This window comes from Phalacrocorax aristotelis, chromosome 19, assembly GCF_949628215.1.
Source record: "Phalacrocorax aristotelis chromosome 19, bGulAri2.1, whole genome shotgun sequence".
NCBI lineage: Eukaryota > Metazoa > Chordata > Aves > Suliformes > Phalacrocoracidae > Phalacrocorax > Phalacrocorax aristotelis.
Window position 1 is genome coordinate 2,262,548 of NC_134294.1, and position 18,038 is coordinate 2,280,585.

The 18,038-nt window shown below is 42.8% G+C and overlaps 1 protein-coding gene across 6 annotated transcripts in view; it reads right to left on the reverse strand.

Annotated features, from left to right (window-relative positions):
• The window catches only part of UBR4 (ubiquitin protein ligase E3 component n-recognin 4), an 80,374-nt gene that overhangs the window by 55,660 nt on the left and 6,676 nt on the right, over nt 1–18,038 (reverse strand). For all 6 annotated transcript variants that reach the window (XM_075114241.1, XM_075114240.1, XM_075114239.1 and 3 more), the window contains exons 4-35: nt 17,825–17,954; nt 17,580–17,719; nt 17,130–17,232; nt 16,448–16,589; nt 16,165–16,289; nt 15,377–15,501; nt 15,074–15,133; nt 14,753–14,943; nt 14,409–14,508; nt 14,182–14,319; nt 13,554–13,671; nt 12,933–13,120; nt 12,193–12,352; nt 11,974–12,059; nt 10,798–10,967; nt 9,852–10,134; nt 9,093–9,225; nt 8,593–8,672; nt 7,837–7,965; nt 7,217–7,399; nt 6,868–6,990; nt 6,549–6,778; nt 5,777–5,901; nt 5,105–5,202; nt 4,820–4,977; nt 3,862–4,071; nt 2,746–2,847; nt 1,778–1,878; nt 1,378–1,576; nt 960–1,148; nt 608–671; nt 232–423 (exon numbers count right to left, since the gene is read on the reverse strand). In XM_075114241.1, the coding sequence (XP_074970342.1) occupies nt 232–423; nt 608–671; nt 960–1,148; nt 1,378–1,576; nt 1,778–1,878; nt 2,746–2,847; nt 3,862–4,071; nt 4,820–4,977; nt 5,105–5,202; nt 5,777–5,901; nt 6,549–6,778; nt 6,868–6,990; nt 7,217–7,399; nt 7,837–7,965; nt 8,593–8,672; nt 9,093–9,225; nt 9,852–10,134; nt 10,798–10,967; nt 11,974–12,059; nt 12,193–12,352; nt 12,933–13,120; nt 13,554–13,671; nt 14,182–14,319; nt 14,409–14,508; nt 14,753–14,943; nt 15,074–15,133; nt 15,377–15,501; nt 16,165–16,289; nt 16,448–16,589; nt 17,130–17,232; nt 17,580–17,719; nt 17,825–17,954 (4,575 nt within the window). The remainder of the gene's footprint in view (nt 1–231; nt 424–607; nt 672–959; nt 1,149–1,377; nt 1,577–1,777; nt 1,879–2,745; nt 2,848–3,861; nt 4,072–4,819; nt 4,978–5,104; nt 5,203–5,776; nt 5,902–6,548; nt 6,779–6,867; nt 6,991–7,216; nt 7,400–7,836; nt 7,966–8,592; nt 8,673–9,092; nt 9,226–9,851; nt 10,135–10,797; nt 10,968–11,973; nt 12,060–12,192; nt 12,353–12,932; nt 13,121–13,553; nt 13,672–14,181; nt 14,320–14,408; nt 14,509–14,752; nt 14,944–15,073; nt 15,134–15,376; nt 15,502–16,164; nt 16,290–16,447; nt 16,590–17,129; nt 17,233–17,579; nt 17,720–17,824; nt 17,955–18,038) is intronic.

Genomic DNA, 18,038 nt, shown 5'->3' on the forward strand with positions numbered 1-18,038 from the left:
TTCTTCCTTAAAAAGCAGCTTTTAACTTTTGTTGACTTCACAAAGCCAACAGGTCTGAGCACAAATGACAGATATTCTCTTCCAGATCTGACAACTGGAGTTCTTCACTCAGTCTCACATTAGGAATAAACAACAACAAAAATCTTAATTTATAACCTGAGTAATTCTGATTTGGAAGCCGCAAAATGAATCTTCATCTCATTTGCACCATTAGCTGTAACTATTGCCTACCGAATCTTCAGCTTGAGAGTCCTCCTCCTCCACTGCCAACTCCTCCACCCAGTCTGAATCCACCTCAATCGCCCGTTCCTCTCCATCAACAGAAAGGTGACTTGGTCCTTGGCCACTGGTCTGGCTCAGTGCATTAGTGACGTCAGCCAGGTAAGAGACAATATGGCACGTACACTCCAGGATAGTCACATGCTATAGAGATGAATGAAAATGAGAGGCAACTTAGATCCCATAATAGCTGCGATAAGGCAATGAAATATAACAGCCCCCGACCAAGTGGCTTTAAAACTCCCACTCCGTAACCAAACCAGGACAGCTGATATGGCTCATGCTTGGGATTTATTCCTGCAAGTTAAGCAGTAGTCCCGTGCCTTACCTTCCCTTGCATGACGTTTGCATTCATTTTTTCTACCACATTCTTCTGAGACAGGTATTTCTTGCTGTAATGCAGAACAGCAGAGAAGATCATTACAACTGACAGTCTTTGGGAAGTATAGACTCAGTTCTCACCACTAGCTTCAAGCATTCAGTTTGCTTTAGATTAGCAACAGGAAACATAAATGCAGTAATTAAACCATCAAGAGTAGAAAAGACACAGAAACCTCATGATTGTTCTTAATGGGGGGACACAGATCAGCCTCTCTTAGACATGAGCTTCCGTCCCCATTTACCAGGGAGGGGAAAAAAACAACCAAACCAGTCTAAGGGACACAAACGGACACTCTTACCATCTGCCTAGCCAATCAACAGCAGCACCGTGGAGCTGGAGGTGTCCCGCACCTTGTCCTGCACTAGCCAAAGTTGCCATCACGACCATCAGTTCAGGAAAGCCTGTGCCATCACCATTGGCCAGCATCTCTGTTGCCATCGGTATTAGAGTACTCAGCAGAACAGTGCACACGCCTTCTCCCACTTGGCTAATCAAAAAGAAGAAAGTTTTAGACACGGTACGTCACCTGCTGAAATACAGCTAAGCCCCACTCCGCGAGAGCACTGACACAGCAATGCTTCCCGGGCAAACAGCCAGGCCTGGCAAACAGAAAGCTGACAGCAAGAAGCCAGTCAGCAACTCGCAAGTAGTTTGCGCATCCAGAGAACAAAAGAAACGAACAGCACGTGAAAGAAATGACAAAGGCTGTACTTCACCTGTTTTCCCGAACAATGTAAGTTGTCAAGAGTTGCAGCAGTTGCCTGTTCTCTTGCACAACATCCAGTTGATCTGAATCTTTGGGCGGGGACATGGTCATCCTGGTTAACCAGGCCTGGAGGCGTACAGGCTCCACACAAGCCAGCTGAGCCAAGGAGCCACAAAGTCGCAACAGGCTGGGGTTGGGACTCTTCTCAGCTAGTGGAGAAAATTACTAGTGAGTGACAGATGCTACAACGACCATGTTTGAAGATGGTTTTCCATTAAAAGCACGAAGCTGTCGCTCTACTTTCTTTTACAGCTTTTTTTTTTTTTTCAGGCATCTTCATATTGCAGTCTAATACAAGACCAGCGTAAGGTGGAGAAAGGCAGGACAGAAAAGATTCCACAATCACTTACTTAGCTGGAAGAGCTTGGTGAAGAATTTCAGCACCCTGTTACAGAACTTCGCTGAGAGGTTTTCATTGGCCGTCGCCATCATGATCTGGACCAGTTCTCCACTATATATATGGAGGGGGAAATTGAGACAGCTTTGTAAAAGACAACGCATTCCTTTTTTTCATTTGCACTTAGTTATATCTGCCCTCACATTTAAGATAGTAATAGTTTGTATAACATTGCTCAGCACAGCAGCCAAGCCACAGAAATTGCTTTCAGACAAAAAGCAAACTCTTATCTTGGACTAAAACCTGTAAATCTCGTGAGCTCCTGCGTAGCAGATCAGTGCTCTCCATATACCAAGTCACAAAATGGCCTGTATTGGTTTCCAAACCAAAATGCAAGATTTTCTTGCCTATTTTACCTTTCCATGTTAACAAAGTGCAACAGTCAGCCACCAGACTGCTTCAATTTTGAACTGAACAAGTAGAGAGCAAAACCAGACAATGGCTGGCTTTCTAATAGAGAAAAGCTTTCCTCCAGTTCACCCACATCCCTTCAGAGCATTGCTGTTGTGCTGTGCTGTCTCCATCACAATTTGTCTTCACAGTTCTAAGTCAGGCCAACACCCTGCCTCCACCCTCAAAATTATCAACCTGTTGCCCCAGGGAAGCACTGAGAGAATTTGGGATTTTGCAACTGCCTTATAGACCAGCATCTCCCAAAAACCTCCTTGCCACAATCATCTTGCAAGATTCCCCACTGATGATCGCTATGAGAACTCGCTGAATATTTTATTTGGAGCGACAACTATCTAGGTCCTCTCCCACACAGAAAATCTTTTCACACTCTACTGCGCTGCTTCAAGACTATCCTCTCCTTACAGGCTTCTCTCTCTTTCTGTGCAATGGCATTAACATCACTTAGGTGTCAACAGTGACAAGCTAAGAGAAAACAGAAAAGGAAGAGAAATAAAGTCCTTGGGCTACCTTTCCGAAAAAAATTCCTCCATGGCTTTTCGGGCCTGGCTGCTCTCCAGCTGTTTCTCCAGATGCTGCAAGCATTCCTCCAAGATGGACTCATCCAGGCCACTGAGGATCAGAAGATGCGTATTAAATACGAACATATAGGAGCAATTTCAACAGTTCTGAGAGCCAAGAAGTGATCACTTTTGCTAATACAATTCTAATAAACTTTCCACCAGCTGAAAGCAGCTCTCCTTCCAAGAGACAGGAGGAAAATAATTGATGAACAAACATACATAACCACCAACAAATCCACCAGATGTTCAGAAAAAAAAAACCGACACATGATGCTGTAGGCAAGTTACACAGTCAGAAACCTAGAATAATCTAGACCTTTCAGACTCCTCGTGTTACAAACTCTAAATGGCTGCTCTTTTTATACTTTAAGTCTCTCTCAGTGTTACTCCTCCCCATTCTCTCCTGTGCTCATCCCCACTCCACAACACACCCTGCAAGTAAAATCCAATTACATTTACATTCTCTACCAGACGACGCAGTAGATCTCCCGCTGAATACCTTCCATCCAGAGAGGATCAGTGTTAAAAAGAGGCAACATCATCGTGTCTAATGGTTTTATGTTTCAGATGGGTAGAATCAACATCTGCACATCAAGCTTATTCCCTCTATACACACAGAGAAAGGGGTGGGAAGCCCAAATCTGGCTAGTTCGCTACGATAAAGCACGGATTAGCCATCCTTATAAACAGCAAGAACAGAGACAAAGGAATATAAAGCAAGTTAGGTTGGCATCTTCAGCTTTGATTTCGTGCTTGTCTTTACATAGCTTTCTATTTGCTTCAATAAAAACCTATGCAAATATATACACACTCCATTCAGAGTTACAAGAGATGATTAAAACCCAAACTGCCTGAACGGCAGTGCTGAAAATTCTGGTACTGTGAACCAAATATCTTGTATTTTTAGTCTGCACCTATAGAAGTCTTCAACAGATAAAAATGAGCTGATTTTTCGCCTTTCTGTTGTGCTGTTCAAGAACTGACACTGCTGTTTAAACATACTGTAGCGATTCTTTGTGGGCGGCTTTCTTGGAAGAGACCTACAAGCCACGCAGCCCATTACCTGTTCGGATCAGAGTGGTGGGCCAGTATGTTATAGCATCCTGTGATCAGTTTCTCATAAACACGCGCCAGGAATTCATCTGATTCTGCAGGGCCCAATATCCTTTCTAGGGAGCTGCTGCTTATCTCTGCCACACTCTCTGTGCTGGTCTCCAAAAGGAGGGGCAATAGGGAATGGATCACCTGTGGCGGGTTCAAATCATCCGACCAGCTTGAAAAGAAAAGAAAACAAGTTAATTCTCTGTATGGTGTATCAGAGAACATCCTTATTGGGTAAATCAGACGTCACACAAGTAAGGCACAAGTGTGGATGGAAGTCTGTGATGAAAACCCTTCTTGAACAGCCAGGATAAATACAGGGACCTGGCCATTTTTCCTCTTGGAAAAGTTGTTCTCTTTTGGAAAACTCCACACATTACTTTTGCATATGTACAGCTACAGCGTTTTCCTAGACAGCCACGCTATCTGGCAGTATGGCTTTTGGACTTGTCTGCAGCGTCAACAACTATTTTTTTGTTTCAGAACATCTTAGAGTAAGTCCCTGGGAAAAAAATAATTCTTTCATTTCACTTATGCTTTGAAAACATCACACAAGTGAATGATAACAAAACAGAAATTAACTAGACGCACATTGCCTCAGTTTCTGTCTCAGTTTCTTCAAGCCCCTGTTTAACAAAAAGGACTAAAGGTTTCTCCCAAGGAGTCTGACTTTTAGAGATACCAGATCAAGACAGAAAGGCTATTTTTCATTCATTTAGAATTGTACACTGCAAGTGTACTTTTACTAGATTTAGTAATACTAAAAACTAGAATTACACAGGGAAGTAACTCCATTAAAGGCTTTAGTTCAAAATACAGATCCAGTTCAGTAAGTGTTGCACCTGAACAGTCTGATGAAGACAGACATTCAGAAGAGCAGGCAGACCTAGCGAGAATGTAATATAAAAACCATCACTTACGCAATGAGATCCCCAGTGAGTCTGACCAGGGAGAGAAGGGTGTGTTTTAGGGAAGCTGCAAGAGGTAGACTTTGGCTGCAGAGAGTACCGAGGTGGGCGGCCTGCACTGCACCGATGTAGCTTTCTGCAGGGATCGTGTCATTCGCAAAGGCATTCCGCTACGGATTGAGACACACGCACAAGAATCAGAACCGTTTATCTTTAACGGAAAGACACAGCGCCTGCCATTCCCAGCAGTTTATGGAGTTAAGATCAGACCAGATCAATCTGCGACACTAGACTCACCCATGAGCCAATGTTTGGAAACTCATTTGTATGGATGTTGTTCCATGATTCACATAAAGCCTGCACAGCTGACGGCAAGTTCTGAACAAGCGTTGGACCTGCGATTAACACGGAATCATAAGTCAGAGTAATTTCATGGGTCCTACTGAAAACCAGAATGCTTCTACAATACAGTTTAAAACTAGATCATTTGATTAAGCCACAACTGTATCGAAGTTGAGCTGTAATTCTAATAAGGGCTAGTTTCATGCTTTTCTACAAGTCAAAATTAACCCTAAAGTTTTCAAGAGCTTCCCAGCTTCTTTCACTTTATTAAAACAACAGGAAACATGGCAGAAATACTAATTCACAGCAGTCTTCAACGTATCAACGTGCCGTAATTCCCCTTACTATGCCATGCCACCAGAGCACCAATGTGGTTATAAAGCATTTCATTAAGCCAGATAAACCCACAAGATAGCTACTCTTTCACGGTTTGCCCAAGTGTTTCAGTTGTTAGGATACTATAAGGAAAAGACTTCCCAGTCTGCTGCTGACAGGATAATGCACTCATTTGAACAAAGTGGTTGAGAACACATTAGCCAGCACAGAGCTTTGGAGCTGAACATTGGCAGCATTGTAGAGAGCTTCACCTACAGAGAGACCAAAATCTGAACTATCCAGTACCCTCACCTAGAGTATTAGACTTGCAACGGCTGGATCCAATGGCCAGGACAGCAGCATAACCTTGGAGCTTCTCTTCAGAGGGTTGTTTCTCAGTGGAGCCCTCTTCAGAGAGGCTCCGTAGCAAGTAAGATCTGCATTCAAGATGAAAAGGATTTATTTCAGGAAACAGCTCTGCATTTCAGAACAAAGTGTGTCAATATAGTGACAGATAAGAAAGCAAACTTCTGAAGTTCTGCCCGGTACTTTGTGTTATACCACTAAGGGAGTTCTGGGCTTTTATCTCCTCTTAAGCTACTTACCAGGAAAAGTGCCCACTCAAAAGAAAAAGCTGATTTACTCTTGCTTTCTTCTACATGGGTTCTAACGAGAGTTTAGAAGACTTCAGACTCTTAATGTAAGAATTAAACCCCCTTCTCCTTCTTGGTGGTCTGACAGTCTCGATATTATCTCAGTTAAATAACCTTAAGTAGCTCTATCCTAGAGAGTGTGAAGGGGAGGTTTCGTCTTTGGAGGAAAAGCTGGTTTTGCAAGCTTGCTAGAAAGTCTTGAACAATCAGACAAGCAGGCTACTTAGGAACAACAACTTCACATACATGGCTTGAGAAGCTACTTTTTATTATTCTTCTAAAACAGTTGACACTCTAGAGGACAAAAGTTAAAGTAATTATATTGGACTATAAAAAGAAAGCACCTACCTCTAAGAGAACAACAAACAAAATGCAAAGGAAGTCCTATGCAGAGAAAATTGTATTCCTCCCAGCGACCGTAAGGACTGTACCTGGTAAATGTAGCGTAAGTGTCAATAAGCTGTAGCGTAGCAGGCAGGAGGTTCTTGGTTATCTCTGAAGACTTGTGTGGATCAGTTTCTGCAGCTAGCTTGGAAAAGTGCTCATCTAGAGAAACCTGGATCTTGGAAATTGCAGCATCAAGGGTGTAAATGGACTGTAAACTAGGAACTTCGTGCAGTTGGAGAATAGTTGTGCAATCAACGCCACAGAAAGAAGATATCTTAAAATACAAAGGGAATGAACAGTAAGTGTAAATCATTCCTCAAAAACAGAAGTTCCATACGCACAATTGCGTTCATGCCACCTTACCTGTCGAGCAAAGTATTCCTCTGCTATTTCCACATCATACTTCACCGAGCTGCACTTGCTGGAGGCCAATTCAATGAGGGAAGCAGCATGGTCAGCTTTCATGCCCTGCTTTATAAGGTGATCCTACAGAGGCCAAAAAAAGGACCAGTCATACTGTAAAAGTGCTCTATAATAAACCACTCTGACAATTACCAGCTTGACCACTTTAGAAAACATGGACAGAAGGTCCTATTCCTCACCACCATGCCCACATAACAAATCCCACATGCAGTCAGCACGGAGGACCAAGAGGCTGACATTCTTACCATCAACAACATCACCAAACACCCCTATAAAGATGAGGCTGTACCTTGATCCACGTGACATAAGAAGTGATGCGCAGACGGGAAGACCAGCGCAATGTGTGTAAAATATCACATTCACTCATCTCTGGTGTGTTTGTGGCCAATTGATTCATGTAGTTTTTGGATGGAGGCAAAATCCCCAGTATCCGCCACAGTATCAAAAAGTAGTACTGAAGTGCACAGGCTTCCTAAATAAATTAGTAAAGAAAGATTGCAGTTTCAATTGTTGCAGCTACTGAAATTGTCTCATTAGACACTCTAGGCTCCTGCAGCTGTGCCAAATCAGATGACCACATACTGAGAACTGAGTTTCTGTCACACTATACAACAAATTATGCAACAAAGAAGAGTGAGAACAGAAAAAGGAAAGATTACACACAATTCTTCTGCCCCATCATATTCTAGCCAGACCTCCTGGAGTTACCAGAGACATACACCAAGTCTAAAACATGTTATGAATTAAAAACTCACATGAGCTGTACCTGCACCATAAGAACTACCATTAGCTAAGGGATTTTTAAGTTCCCCGTTACTCCAACCACTGCCCGAAATACTTTGCTTGAAAATACCAAGTCTGAAAACTTGTTAGTCCTCAGTACAGACAACATTACAGCTACAGTCTTACCAGTGCAGTGACATTTTTGTTCTCTTTCCTCCTGAGTGTATCAAACTGTGACCCAGCTGCAAGTAATGAAGTCAGGGCTGTGTAAAGCTCATCATACTTCATAGTCCTAGAGAAAAGAACCTCACAAACCTGCAAGAGATGACAAGTCAGGACTGTTGCTTTGCAAATTGCGCAGCTCTGCGTTTACATACAGTCAAGCTCTTAAGTATTCAGAACACCCACAGACCAGAACTATGCAAAACAGAACTTCAGGAAGTTAGTTCTGTCAGGCATTTCTCTCCCCAGTCGGAGTAGCAACGAACAGGTTATAAGGGAGCGTGCGTGGAGCAAGCCCATAGCCTTCATGACAACAAGTTTACCGAGGAAACAAAACCCAGGAAGAATATGGAGCAAAATGATGAGAAAGCAACTCTAACACCACCTGTCTTTGTCTCAGATGTTTTGGCAGCGCTGAAAAGTAAGCATGAGTATGATAGGGCGCTCTGTCACAGCACACATATTGGAGTCGCGAGCATTACCACAAGTAGCCCAACACATCTTCGCCGGTTTTGCATACTGACCTCCCTGGCATGTAACTGGGCACAAAAAGGCATCCTGTATTATCCGATTCAGCCACTACTCTTATCTCCACCCAGTGAAATATTCCTGCTCTAGCTGCTTCAAGTCTTTCCTTCTTGTCTATTTTCCCATGCGCTTGTCAAATCAACGCGGCCCTCGAGGCTTACGGAAAGGTCTTTAAAACAGAAATCCCAGTACCGTGCTATCTAGACGGTTCAGATCATCTTCAGAAGCTTCTAGGGAAAGGATGCAGTAGAACCGGGGCTGTGGAACTGTGTCTGGAATGTGAGGACAGAGAATAACATTCAAAGTGACAGTTATAATTAGGCAGTATTGTGTTATCTTCTCCCCTCCTCCCCACAACCTTTCACATTTTAAGACTAATATCAGATTCTACTAAGCTAGCTCCGTGGCACATTATAGGAGCTTTTAACCTATGGTACACGTGGCCAAGCTTTTCTTACTCATATAGTCCTGGCACAATAAATACATACTTATTTTCAATTACTTGTAGCATACTCCTAGACAACTATTTTGTTTAGTAAAACTTTTCTTGCATTATTACATGCATTTTTATCTATTGTAACTATGCCCATTAGAAGGGGGAAAAGCTACCCACACCAGGGCACAGGAAGGGCTCTCATTTACTTGTAAAAGCAAATCTTGGAATAAAAAATTCCTTACATTTTCTTTCTTACCTGATGAACAGTGTTTGGTCCAGTTTTCTTCTACTTCTTTAAACCCATGATAAAGTGGGACAGGCGTTCGTCTGCTGCTTTCCTGGGATCCACTCACCCAGCCAATGGGCGGAGTCAGCAAATTATATTGCACCTAAGTTAAAAAAACAAAAAACAGACAAAAAACGACCCATGGCATCCTTGTCATTAAGGGGTAGGGGGGAAAACACCACCACCAACAGAAAAACAGCCATAAAATACAGACAACCCTGTTGCTAAAATAAATCATTCCCAGCTTCTGAGGGAAGCCCTAGACACTATATGAGAATTTTTATTCTGGAGTGAGCAGTTTAAATCAATGGTCAAGCTTCCAACAGCTGGAACGGCCACACGGAAACTCCTAGCATCCCTTTAATGAGAGCAGTGCCAAAAACCTCAACAGTGAAAGGCTAAAGCAAGGACACAGTGTACAAGGTATTTGTGAAATGGTGCCTAAATGCCCAAATACTCAAGATTTTGAAAGACAAGGCATTTATTCTGTCCTTAACATGATTTATTAGGACAGTAGTTACACAAGGAATTTATACTCAAACTGAACCTGCTGCTAGGAATCAGCAGCTGCAGTTAATCACGCATTATAACTCCAGAGGCCGGTAACAATATCAAAACCAATTTACTCCCAAAGGCCACGAAGACACGAGAACACACCGAACAATTGCCTGGTACAGATTTCTGCTGGGTAACCAACTAAATATCCAGAACACGATGTGAAAATCTTACCTGTTCAAACAGGTACATGGGGGCCTTGGAATACTGATGGAGCAGGTAGTCAAATACCAAGAGTAGACGTGCCACGATAAGTGGCACAGAGCATTGCTGGGTGTCCATGTTCACTGTCAGCTCCACAATTGTCTGGATACAGAGCATCATGATAGATCTGCGGCCCCTCTCAGAAAAATTGTGAAAAATAAGCAGCAGCAGCTGGAGATGTTCAACATTCAGATCTTCTGTGTCGCTGGGAAGGGTCCCCTGCAAGGCATTTTGCTTCAATGTGCCCACAAACCTGACAATGAGAGAGGAAGTTTAAAAAGTTTACTTTTCTCCTTGCTTAATCCCTCTTTTAAACTCTAGTTAAAGAGATTTTTGAGAAACATTTTCATAATCATATTTTTCTGTTTATTCTTCTAATACCAACAATTTCACAAATTTTTCACTACATGATGTATTGGAATGAGACTATGCAAACAGTAAAACCTACAAAAGCTCAATTAGCAGCAAATACATTTGATGGAAAATATGAACAATCATGCAAAGGGAGAAAAAGAGATGCGAACTTGCTCCCCCAGGAAAGGCTGTCCACCATAGCTTTAAGTCAGCTAGAACAGACTTCCGCATTCAGATAATGGCGTAGAGAACTCTTGGCACCTTCATAACAAAACCCACCCGAAACCTGAAGTAAGACATTTGCCTTCCCTTTTTAAATCCAGCACAGTTGTAAGTAATTCAGCCTCCACCCACTTAAATTCCAATTCTAGATTTCATTTCCTATGCTTTAGGTGAAGGACTCCAGCAATGCAGAAGACAGACCCCCTGCTCCTCCAGGTGTCTCATACCGTCACCGCTCAGAGAACACACACACTTGTTACGGTGGTCCCAGAGAATTTTCACTTGACAGAAAATGAGAGAGGTAAGAGATGACTTTCTGCTTCACATAAAATTATCTCACCTTTCCCAAACTTTAAGGCATTCTGGAACATCCGGATCTCCCTGGGCAGTGGCTTTATGCTGCCAAATCAGGAGAAGTCGCGAGAGCACCGACAGACTTTGAGGATGGATGTAGAGAGGCCACGGACCTTCAGAAAAAGGGGCAACTCCCAGCTGCTGAAGGAGTGTGTTCTGGAACGAAACAGAGACTTGTTGAGGAAAGGCAAGTCCTGCCTGATGCTTTAATTAAAAGCATGATCTGAACATGCAGATGGCAATAAACAGCAGGGCTCTCAGGGCTCGTAAGGGTTCACACAACAGTATCCCTCCTATCTCAAATATATGGCATGGTGACTGAGGGACACTTACGCTGTCACTTTGCCACTTAAAACACAACAGACTTTCACCTTCAGTGCCAATGCAGTAAAAATGGCATTAGTGAGCTCTACTCATTTACTGCAGTATCGCAGCAGGAGACATTATGCTGCTGTGTATCTAAGAATTTGGAAGACCACCTCTTTGACCGATCACAGTAATGCTTGCTTCTTTTCAAATATAGTAAAATGGCAGATTTCTGAACAGTCCAACTTTTTAAAAAATAACAAAACACAAAACAGTGTTTTAAATACAGGAGAAAACAGACAACAAAAAGTATAGGGATTGAACTGACTGGTTGGTAAGCAGATTTATAACCTCCCCTTACAGTGTTAAGTCGGGTCAGCCTACGACCTAGCAGAGAAACCTAGAGGCTACAAAGTCAGTACATGAAAGCAGAAGGATTAATTTGATTCTCTCCTGAGAGAATTCCGGAACGAGACTGATTCCAATTTTGGCATCAGCCCGGACAGCAAGGCAAATCTGCAGAAATGCCTCTTGATAAATGCATGGATAGAGGCAACTCTCCAAAACAAAGTATACAAACTCATTTCCTTTCCAGCTTTCACCACCTTCAAAGCTCAGTGGATTAATCTGAACTCTAGATGTTAAGTTTACACTCTGCGGGATGTTTGGTATTGGATGACTGCAAAGGTCATTCCACTTGTTGGATCCAAAATACTCCAACTTCTGTTTGCAAAAAAATATACTCTAAGGCCAAATGGAATCACCAACACACTACTCTAGGTGCAGAGAGTCCGTGTAGACGCATTAATGGACACCAACGCTTCTTCATTTTATTTATACATTCAACCAGACTTACCTGCAAGGCAGGGGACTGAAGATCCGAGGTCACCAAGGAATGGTTGAAGTGATACAGTGCAGCAGCAAACTCCTCGTCTGACGTGCCTGCAATAGACAGGGATCAAGCCATTTACTACCGTTGAGTTCCTACGCTTAAAATTTCCACGTGAAACTAAGGAAGCATACACCTATAAATCCTACAGTCTGTTTCTCTAACAGAGAAGTCCTGCTCACCCACCCTTAAGACCGTCCTTATCCACTTCTTTGATGATGCTAGCCAGTGTAGCCATGTGCTGCTCCGACAGAGAGACGCTCAGGTAGTTGCGAATAAAGTTATTCCTGGAGTTCAGCATAGAAGAAGTGATAAAGTTCAAAATGTTTGAAGCTAGGCTCAAAAACTGAAAAGAAGAGAGAGAAACACACTATAGAAGCAACAAAAGCAGAGGGACTGTAAGACGAGATTAAACAAAAACTAAAGCACCAGCAAAACAAATCAAGCCCCCAACTCCAGCCCTGGCAGCGGAGTACGGGTTTACTCATCACAATCCAGCTCGCTGCACTCTGCGTTCTATATCGGGACCAATTTTAGAATTCTCTGAAAGGGCTGCACGTCTCTAACTTCCCGACCGCAGTATTGATTTTTGTCTTTACCCAACGGAGTTGGAGCTAAAAGCATTCTATCAGCAAGACATTTCACTTATAGTTCTGCTCTCATTTTCCCTCTCCCTCTGTAACCCAAAGAGATATTATCCTCAGGCTTTGCTTCCCTGGCAGTAACAAATACGAAGATATTCCACCTGAGGGAGGAGTAGAGAAAAGGTCTTTCTTCAAAGCCAAGACAGTCACTGATTCTCCATCAGCCATATATTTAAAATACCTGACATTTATCGTGTTGTCTGTCACAGTAGCTAGCCACTGACAAGGGAACAACACTACAGCACATCAGTTATTTCATTAAGCCTGAAGACCTTCCCATACCAATTCTGGATCTTTGCGGCTGGCCAGGATGTTCCCATTCTCTCCAGCAGTCTGTTTGTTAGGGCTTTTCACCCTAGGCGAGCTCTCCAAAGGGGGTGGTGGCGGGGGTGGCGGCGGGGCCACTTTCTCTTTGCTTGGAGAGATTGTCTCTTCAAACCATTGCCCGAGGATTGGCTCGCTGTCGTCATCTAACGCAGGGGGGCAGGAAAAAAAAAAAAGGCAAAATATTATAAACAACTACCTTATGCAAACTATGCAGCTTAGAAAAGGCCTGAAAGAGTTTCAGTGAGCACAGTTAAGACGGCTGCTACCTTCATTTTTCCTTTCCAAATCACAAGGCTAAGCACTTCTGCAGCACTCCAGCAGGAATTTACAAGAAGAAATTATTTCCACTCTCCTTGTAAGCAAACGCTGCCAAATCCCAGCCACTCTGGCTTTAGTTTACATAAAAGAGTACAGTCAGCATTACTTCTGCCAAATCGACCTTATAAACTGTTTCATATTTTCAGCATTACATGGCATTCCAGTCCAAGAAGGCATAAGACCAGTAGCCAGGTTTCCACTAAATCTGAAAGACAGCGTAAAATCCTGACTTAAGTTGCTTGCTGCAAACTGCATTACCTTGGCTGCTGTCCTCCTCAGTGCTGCTAAAATCATCCTCATAGTAAGTATTAGAATCGGTGGAGGCACTTGCGTCACTGCTCATGGAGCCCTTCCTCTGACGCTGCAAGACACAAGCCTTAGAAGAACAGCAGAACGAGTTAAGCTTTAGGATTATGAAAGATAAGAATTTGAAAACAAGAGTAACTTCCCAATGCATTTTAATTTCCTTCTAGCAAATTTGACTCAACTAATTTATTAACAGTTTTTCAAAGCTTCTCCCCCTTTGGTTGTATTAAAAATTATGCAGGATGGTTGAAAACAAGTAATCGAAGCGAAGCTTGTAAGCAACACTTCAAGTAACAGCTCTAACAAAGGCATCTGTTTTGAATACAGCCTTTCAGTCTTCTCACTAAACTCACAAATACCACTGAGCTTACAGAAAAATTTTCTTAGAACAAGCTGGTCAAGTTAATAGTCTCTTCTGAGAAGAGGAAAGAGAAAGGCCCCAGTTGACAACTTCCAAAAGAAGAATCCTAAATTCTTCCTAGCATAGGCACAGTTTGTAAAGTGAGAATTTTCCACGCAGATGACACTTAGTAGGAGCGGTTCAGCTACAGAAGTTCTCTAGCTGTATGCCAGTTCCTACCTTTCTGTAGGAAGTAGATAGCAAAGTCAGCAGTAAATTAGTGAGTGGTACAGAATCTATCAGCCGCTGAATTCTCTGGATGGATGTGCTTTGAGCCATGATATCCAGCGCTGCTGGCGGACCATCGCTCTCCCAGCCCTGGAGGACGGCATTGAAAAGGGAATTTAAAGTGTGTTTCAGTGGAGAAAGCAACATGTTTCATGGGAACATACGTGCTACCTACACACCTTGTGCAATGCCTCCACTTGCAGATCTTGAAAAAGTGATGAGAGCAATTTGATGGCATGATTTGCTAGCACCACTGACAGAACACCAAACCCTTGATGCCTACAGAAACATAAAGGATATGATGTAATTTCAGGGGGAAAATATATATATGTGTGTGTGTGTATATATATATATATATTAAGTTGAGTGAAGTGACTGCTTTGCTAAACTGAAGACTACCATCTTTTCAAGAATCAAGACTTGAATTACAAATGCAGATAAGATGACAAGACCCCAGAGTAGTTGCTTGCTGGGCATGGTTAGATACATTGACAATGATTACTTCAATGGGCTATTTACATACCCTTTCCCGGGTCCTAGTTTGGGAGACCCAACGCCCTCCTTGGTACGAGCAATAATGTCTCTGACGCGAAGAGCAGCCAATGGATCTTTCTCCTTTCCCTTATCAGCCAAGGCCGTGGGGCTGAGGTTCAAGATGAGGAAGAGGCTGTTTAGCAAACACCAAGCCCCAAGCAGCTGGAAGTTCTGATAATGCTATCATCCCAAAAGTGAAGGGGGTGGGGAGGGGGGGAAAACACCAAAAAGACAAAATAGTATTAATCCAAATGCCAAAATACATCAGCACAAAAACAGCGAAAAAGGCTTGTCGAGGTGGAAATCTTACCTCACCCCCTGCACGGCGTGAATTGCTGATGGCTTGTCCGATCATTTCGTAGATTTCAAGCTGCAAATAAATCCCAAACCACGGTAATGTTTAAGCGCTCCACTGGGCAATAATAAACCACCACACACGCTTTTAAAACTCCAATTACAATTGCATTTTGCGCTCTACAATTAGCCTCCCCATTACGTCCTTTATCAGCAAGTTTAATGCCTAGAAATAACAGATATGTATTGCAATCCAAATAAATTCTACCCACTTCACTTCCCGAGAATGAAAACAACAAACGCTCTCTCATCGACTTACACATTTCTGTACAATAGTAGCAGCATCATTTTCATAATCTTCTTCTTTGGAACTTGTTGACCCGGTGCGTACCTGTTGAGTGCTACCCACATGTAGGATGGCCATGCAAGTTGCCACACTCACACCTGATTGAAAACAAGTGGAGGTAACATTCTTATTAAGAGCCAGCATCAGGACTCCATGTTCCTCTTAGCACATTAAAACATGCCCAGAAACCTGGCAGAGCTGGGAATACCCAATATTACAGCTGAGAGATAAAAAAAAAAATAAGTATCTTTCTGAAGGACCCCCCCTAAAGAGCCAAGTTTTCTCTTACAGAAACGCATGAGAACAATTAAAGGAGGAAATATTTTTACCATGTAATTCAATACCATTTTTAGGGCAATATTCATATTTGACTACCACATCTCTAAAATCTTACCCATACCAATTAAACACTCAGGATTCTGGTGTATTTAAACCACTCCTAGGAAACGAGGTTGATTTGGGGCATAACCAATTAAGCTGAAGTCATTAAAAAAAAGAGCAGAAATTACAGGCTATTAAGGTGTTGAGTCACTTGGTCTTTCTTTAAGTTACTGACAAGAACATCTGCAGAATATATCAGACTTTGTAACAATTTTCGTATTAACCCAGTCACCAGACAGACTACTCAGTATGCTGCACAGCTTTCATATTCGTGAGAATCAAGGTTACTTGTGAGCTGAGCCTCAAATGTGCCGGTAACAAAGCAGAGCAAAAGCAAGAGCGCCTTAAAGCTCCAAAGAAAATATAGGAAATCCATTCACCTGCATAGAGACAGCTGAGAGCAAGAACAGTCACATCCTGGAGACGTGTGGGTGTCAGGGGCTCCAACACAGGCAGAGACAGAGTATCCAGTGCCATGGTCACATCTATTACCAGCGAATGAAATCTACAGTAACGACACACGTCAAGGTTCAGTGATACAATGAACACATCAGACAGCTCACAGGAGCAGCACAATAACTGATACTGCAGAGCTAGCACAGTTATTTTCTCTCATGCAGAGTACCCAGCATCTACCAGAGAAGAGTGACGGCAGACTCTCACCCATTGCGAACGGCAGTGGCGTCTGCCACAGTGGCTGGCATAATGAAAAACGAGTTGGCTGACACCGCATCCTGAAATCGATTTATGTATCGCAAAAAGTACGGGAGGTTCAGGCACACTCTCAGCAGTTTTTCAGAGCCACCTACCAAACAAAAATAGCAGTGTTATTTTTACCGTTCCATTGGAGAGCTTCCAAGCAGAACAGATCTAACAGTCATCAACAATTGGCTTAATTATTATTTGCGGTGAGAAAATACCATCACAGATGAGGCAACAGGGTGAAGACTAGCTTACAACACACAAAGCAGATGGGAAGTTTTCAGCCAGTACTTGTAACGGGTGTCACACAACTCCGTGTGCATGTTACGTGGCACACCAGGGATAACTCATACCTGCTCAGTAATCCATCCCATAGGCTATTTTGTATCATCCACCTGTTTTTCACCCCAAAAACAAAGCTACTGCATACAAATATAATGAGCTTATCTCCTCTGCAATGAGGAAAACTACATTACAGTCGGAACCTCCCTTGGTAACATCAGCATGCAACTGGGTGAGTCCTAAAGAACAAACGCCTGAGGTCAGGAAGTTTATTCCCATTCAGAGCTCTAACGTGTAACACTGGAGAGTCATTTGCTCTAGTGTTTTTTTTTCCCCCAGCTCTAAAAAAGGTGATTCTCACCGAGTTCTTGCAGGCTAGCTACATTCTGAGCGATGAATATGCTTTTTGTCTTTGCCGCAGAGGTTTGATCTGTGGAAGCTTGATCCTCGCTCTCTCCCTCCACCTAAAAGCAAGCACGTACTAAATATATCATGGAAGCATTAAAAATACAGGGTATTGCAGTAAGTCTCTACACAGGAGCAAGGCTCATCAGCAGCAGAACTCGAGAGCTATGAATATCACTGAACATCAGCTTCCATGAGGCAACAAAACTACCACTGCCAATACAACGCAAACAGTATTTGCTCATTTGCTGTTCATCAACACCCAAGTAGGATTCACATACTTAAGAAAGGTTTTCTTTACACGTGTGTATTAAAAAACTACCAATTAATGCCCTCTATCATTGCCTGCACCAACGATATTAACGCTAAAATTCAGGCTGCTTCTATTCTAGGGCTGTTTGTTTACCTGCGTCTCTGGCGTGATAGATGGTGATGAGGAGGCTCTGGGATTAAAGACTGATGTCAACTGATTGAGGAAGTTCATCTGCACTTCTTTCTGTCTTAGTTCTGGGCTCACCGGGGAGGCCAGCTCCTTCTGGTCCTCTACTGCAGGGGAAACAGCAAGACATCATTTCGTACATCAAACCCAGAGTATATTCTATGCCCTAACTCAAGTGCCGCAGGGATATAACTGTAAATTAAAACACCTACCATCAGAGAGGGTTTTGACAGTCTGAGGCAGCTTGGCTGATTTCATCATTGCTGTGAAGGTAATAATTTCAGTTCGATCTAGGCGGCTGCAGCCTGTGCACAGCCCCTTTATCAGTAGAATGAGATGTTTCTACAAAGAAAAAGACATCAAGTACAACCTACACTCTCTTGACTCCCATCATTCCTCAATAGCGTTTATTCTAAGAAGCTGCAT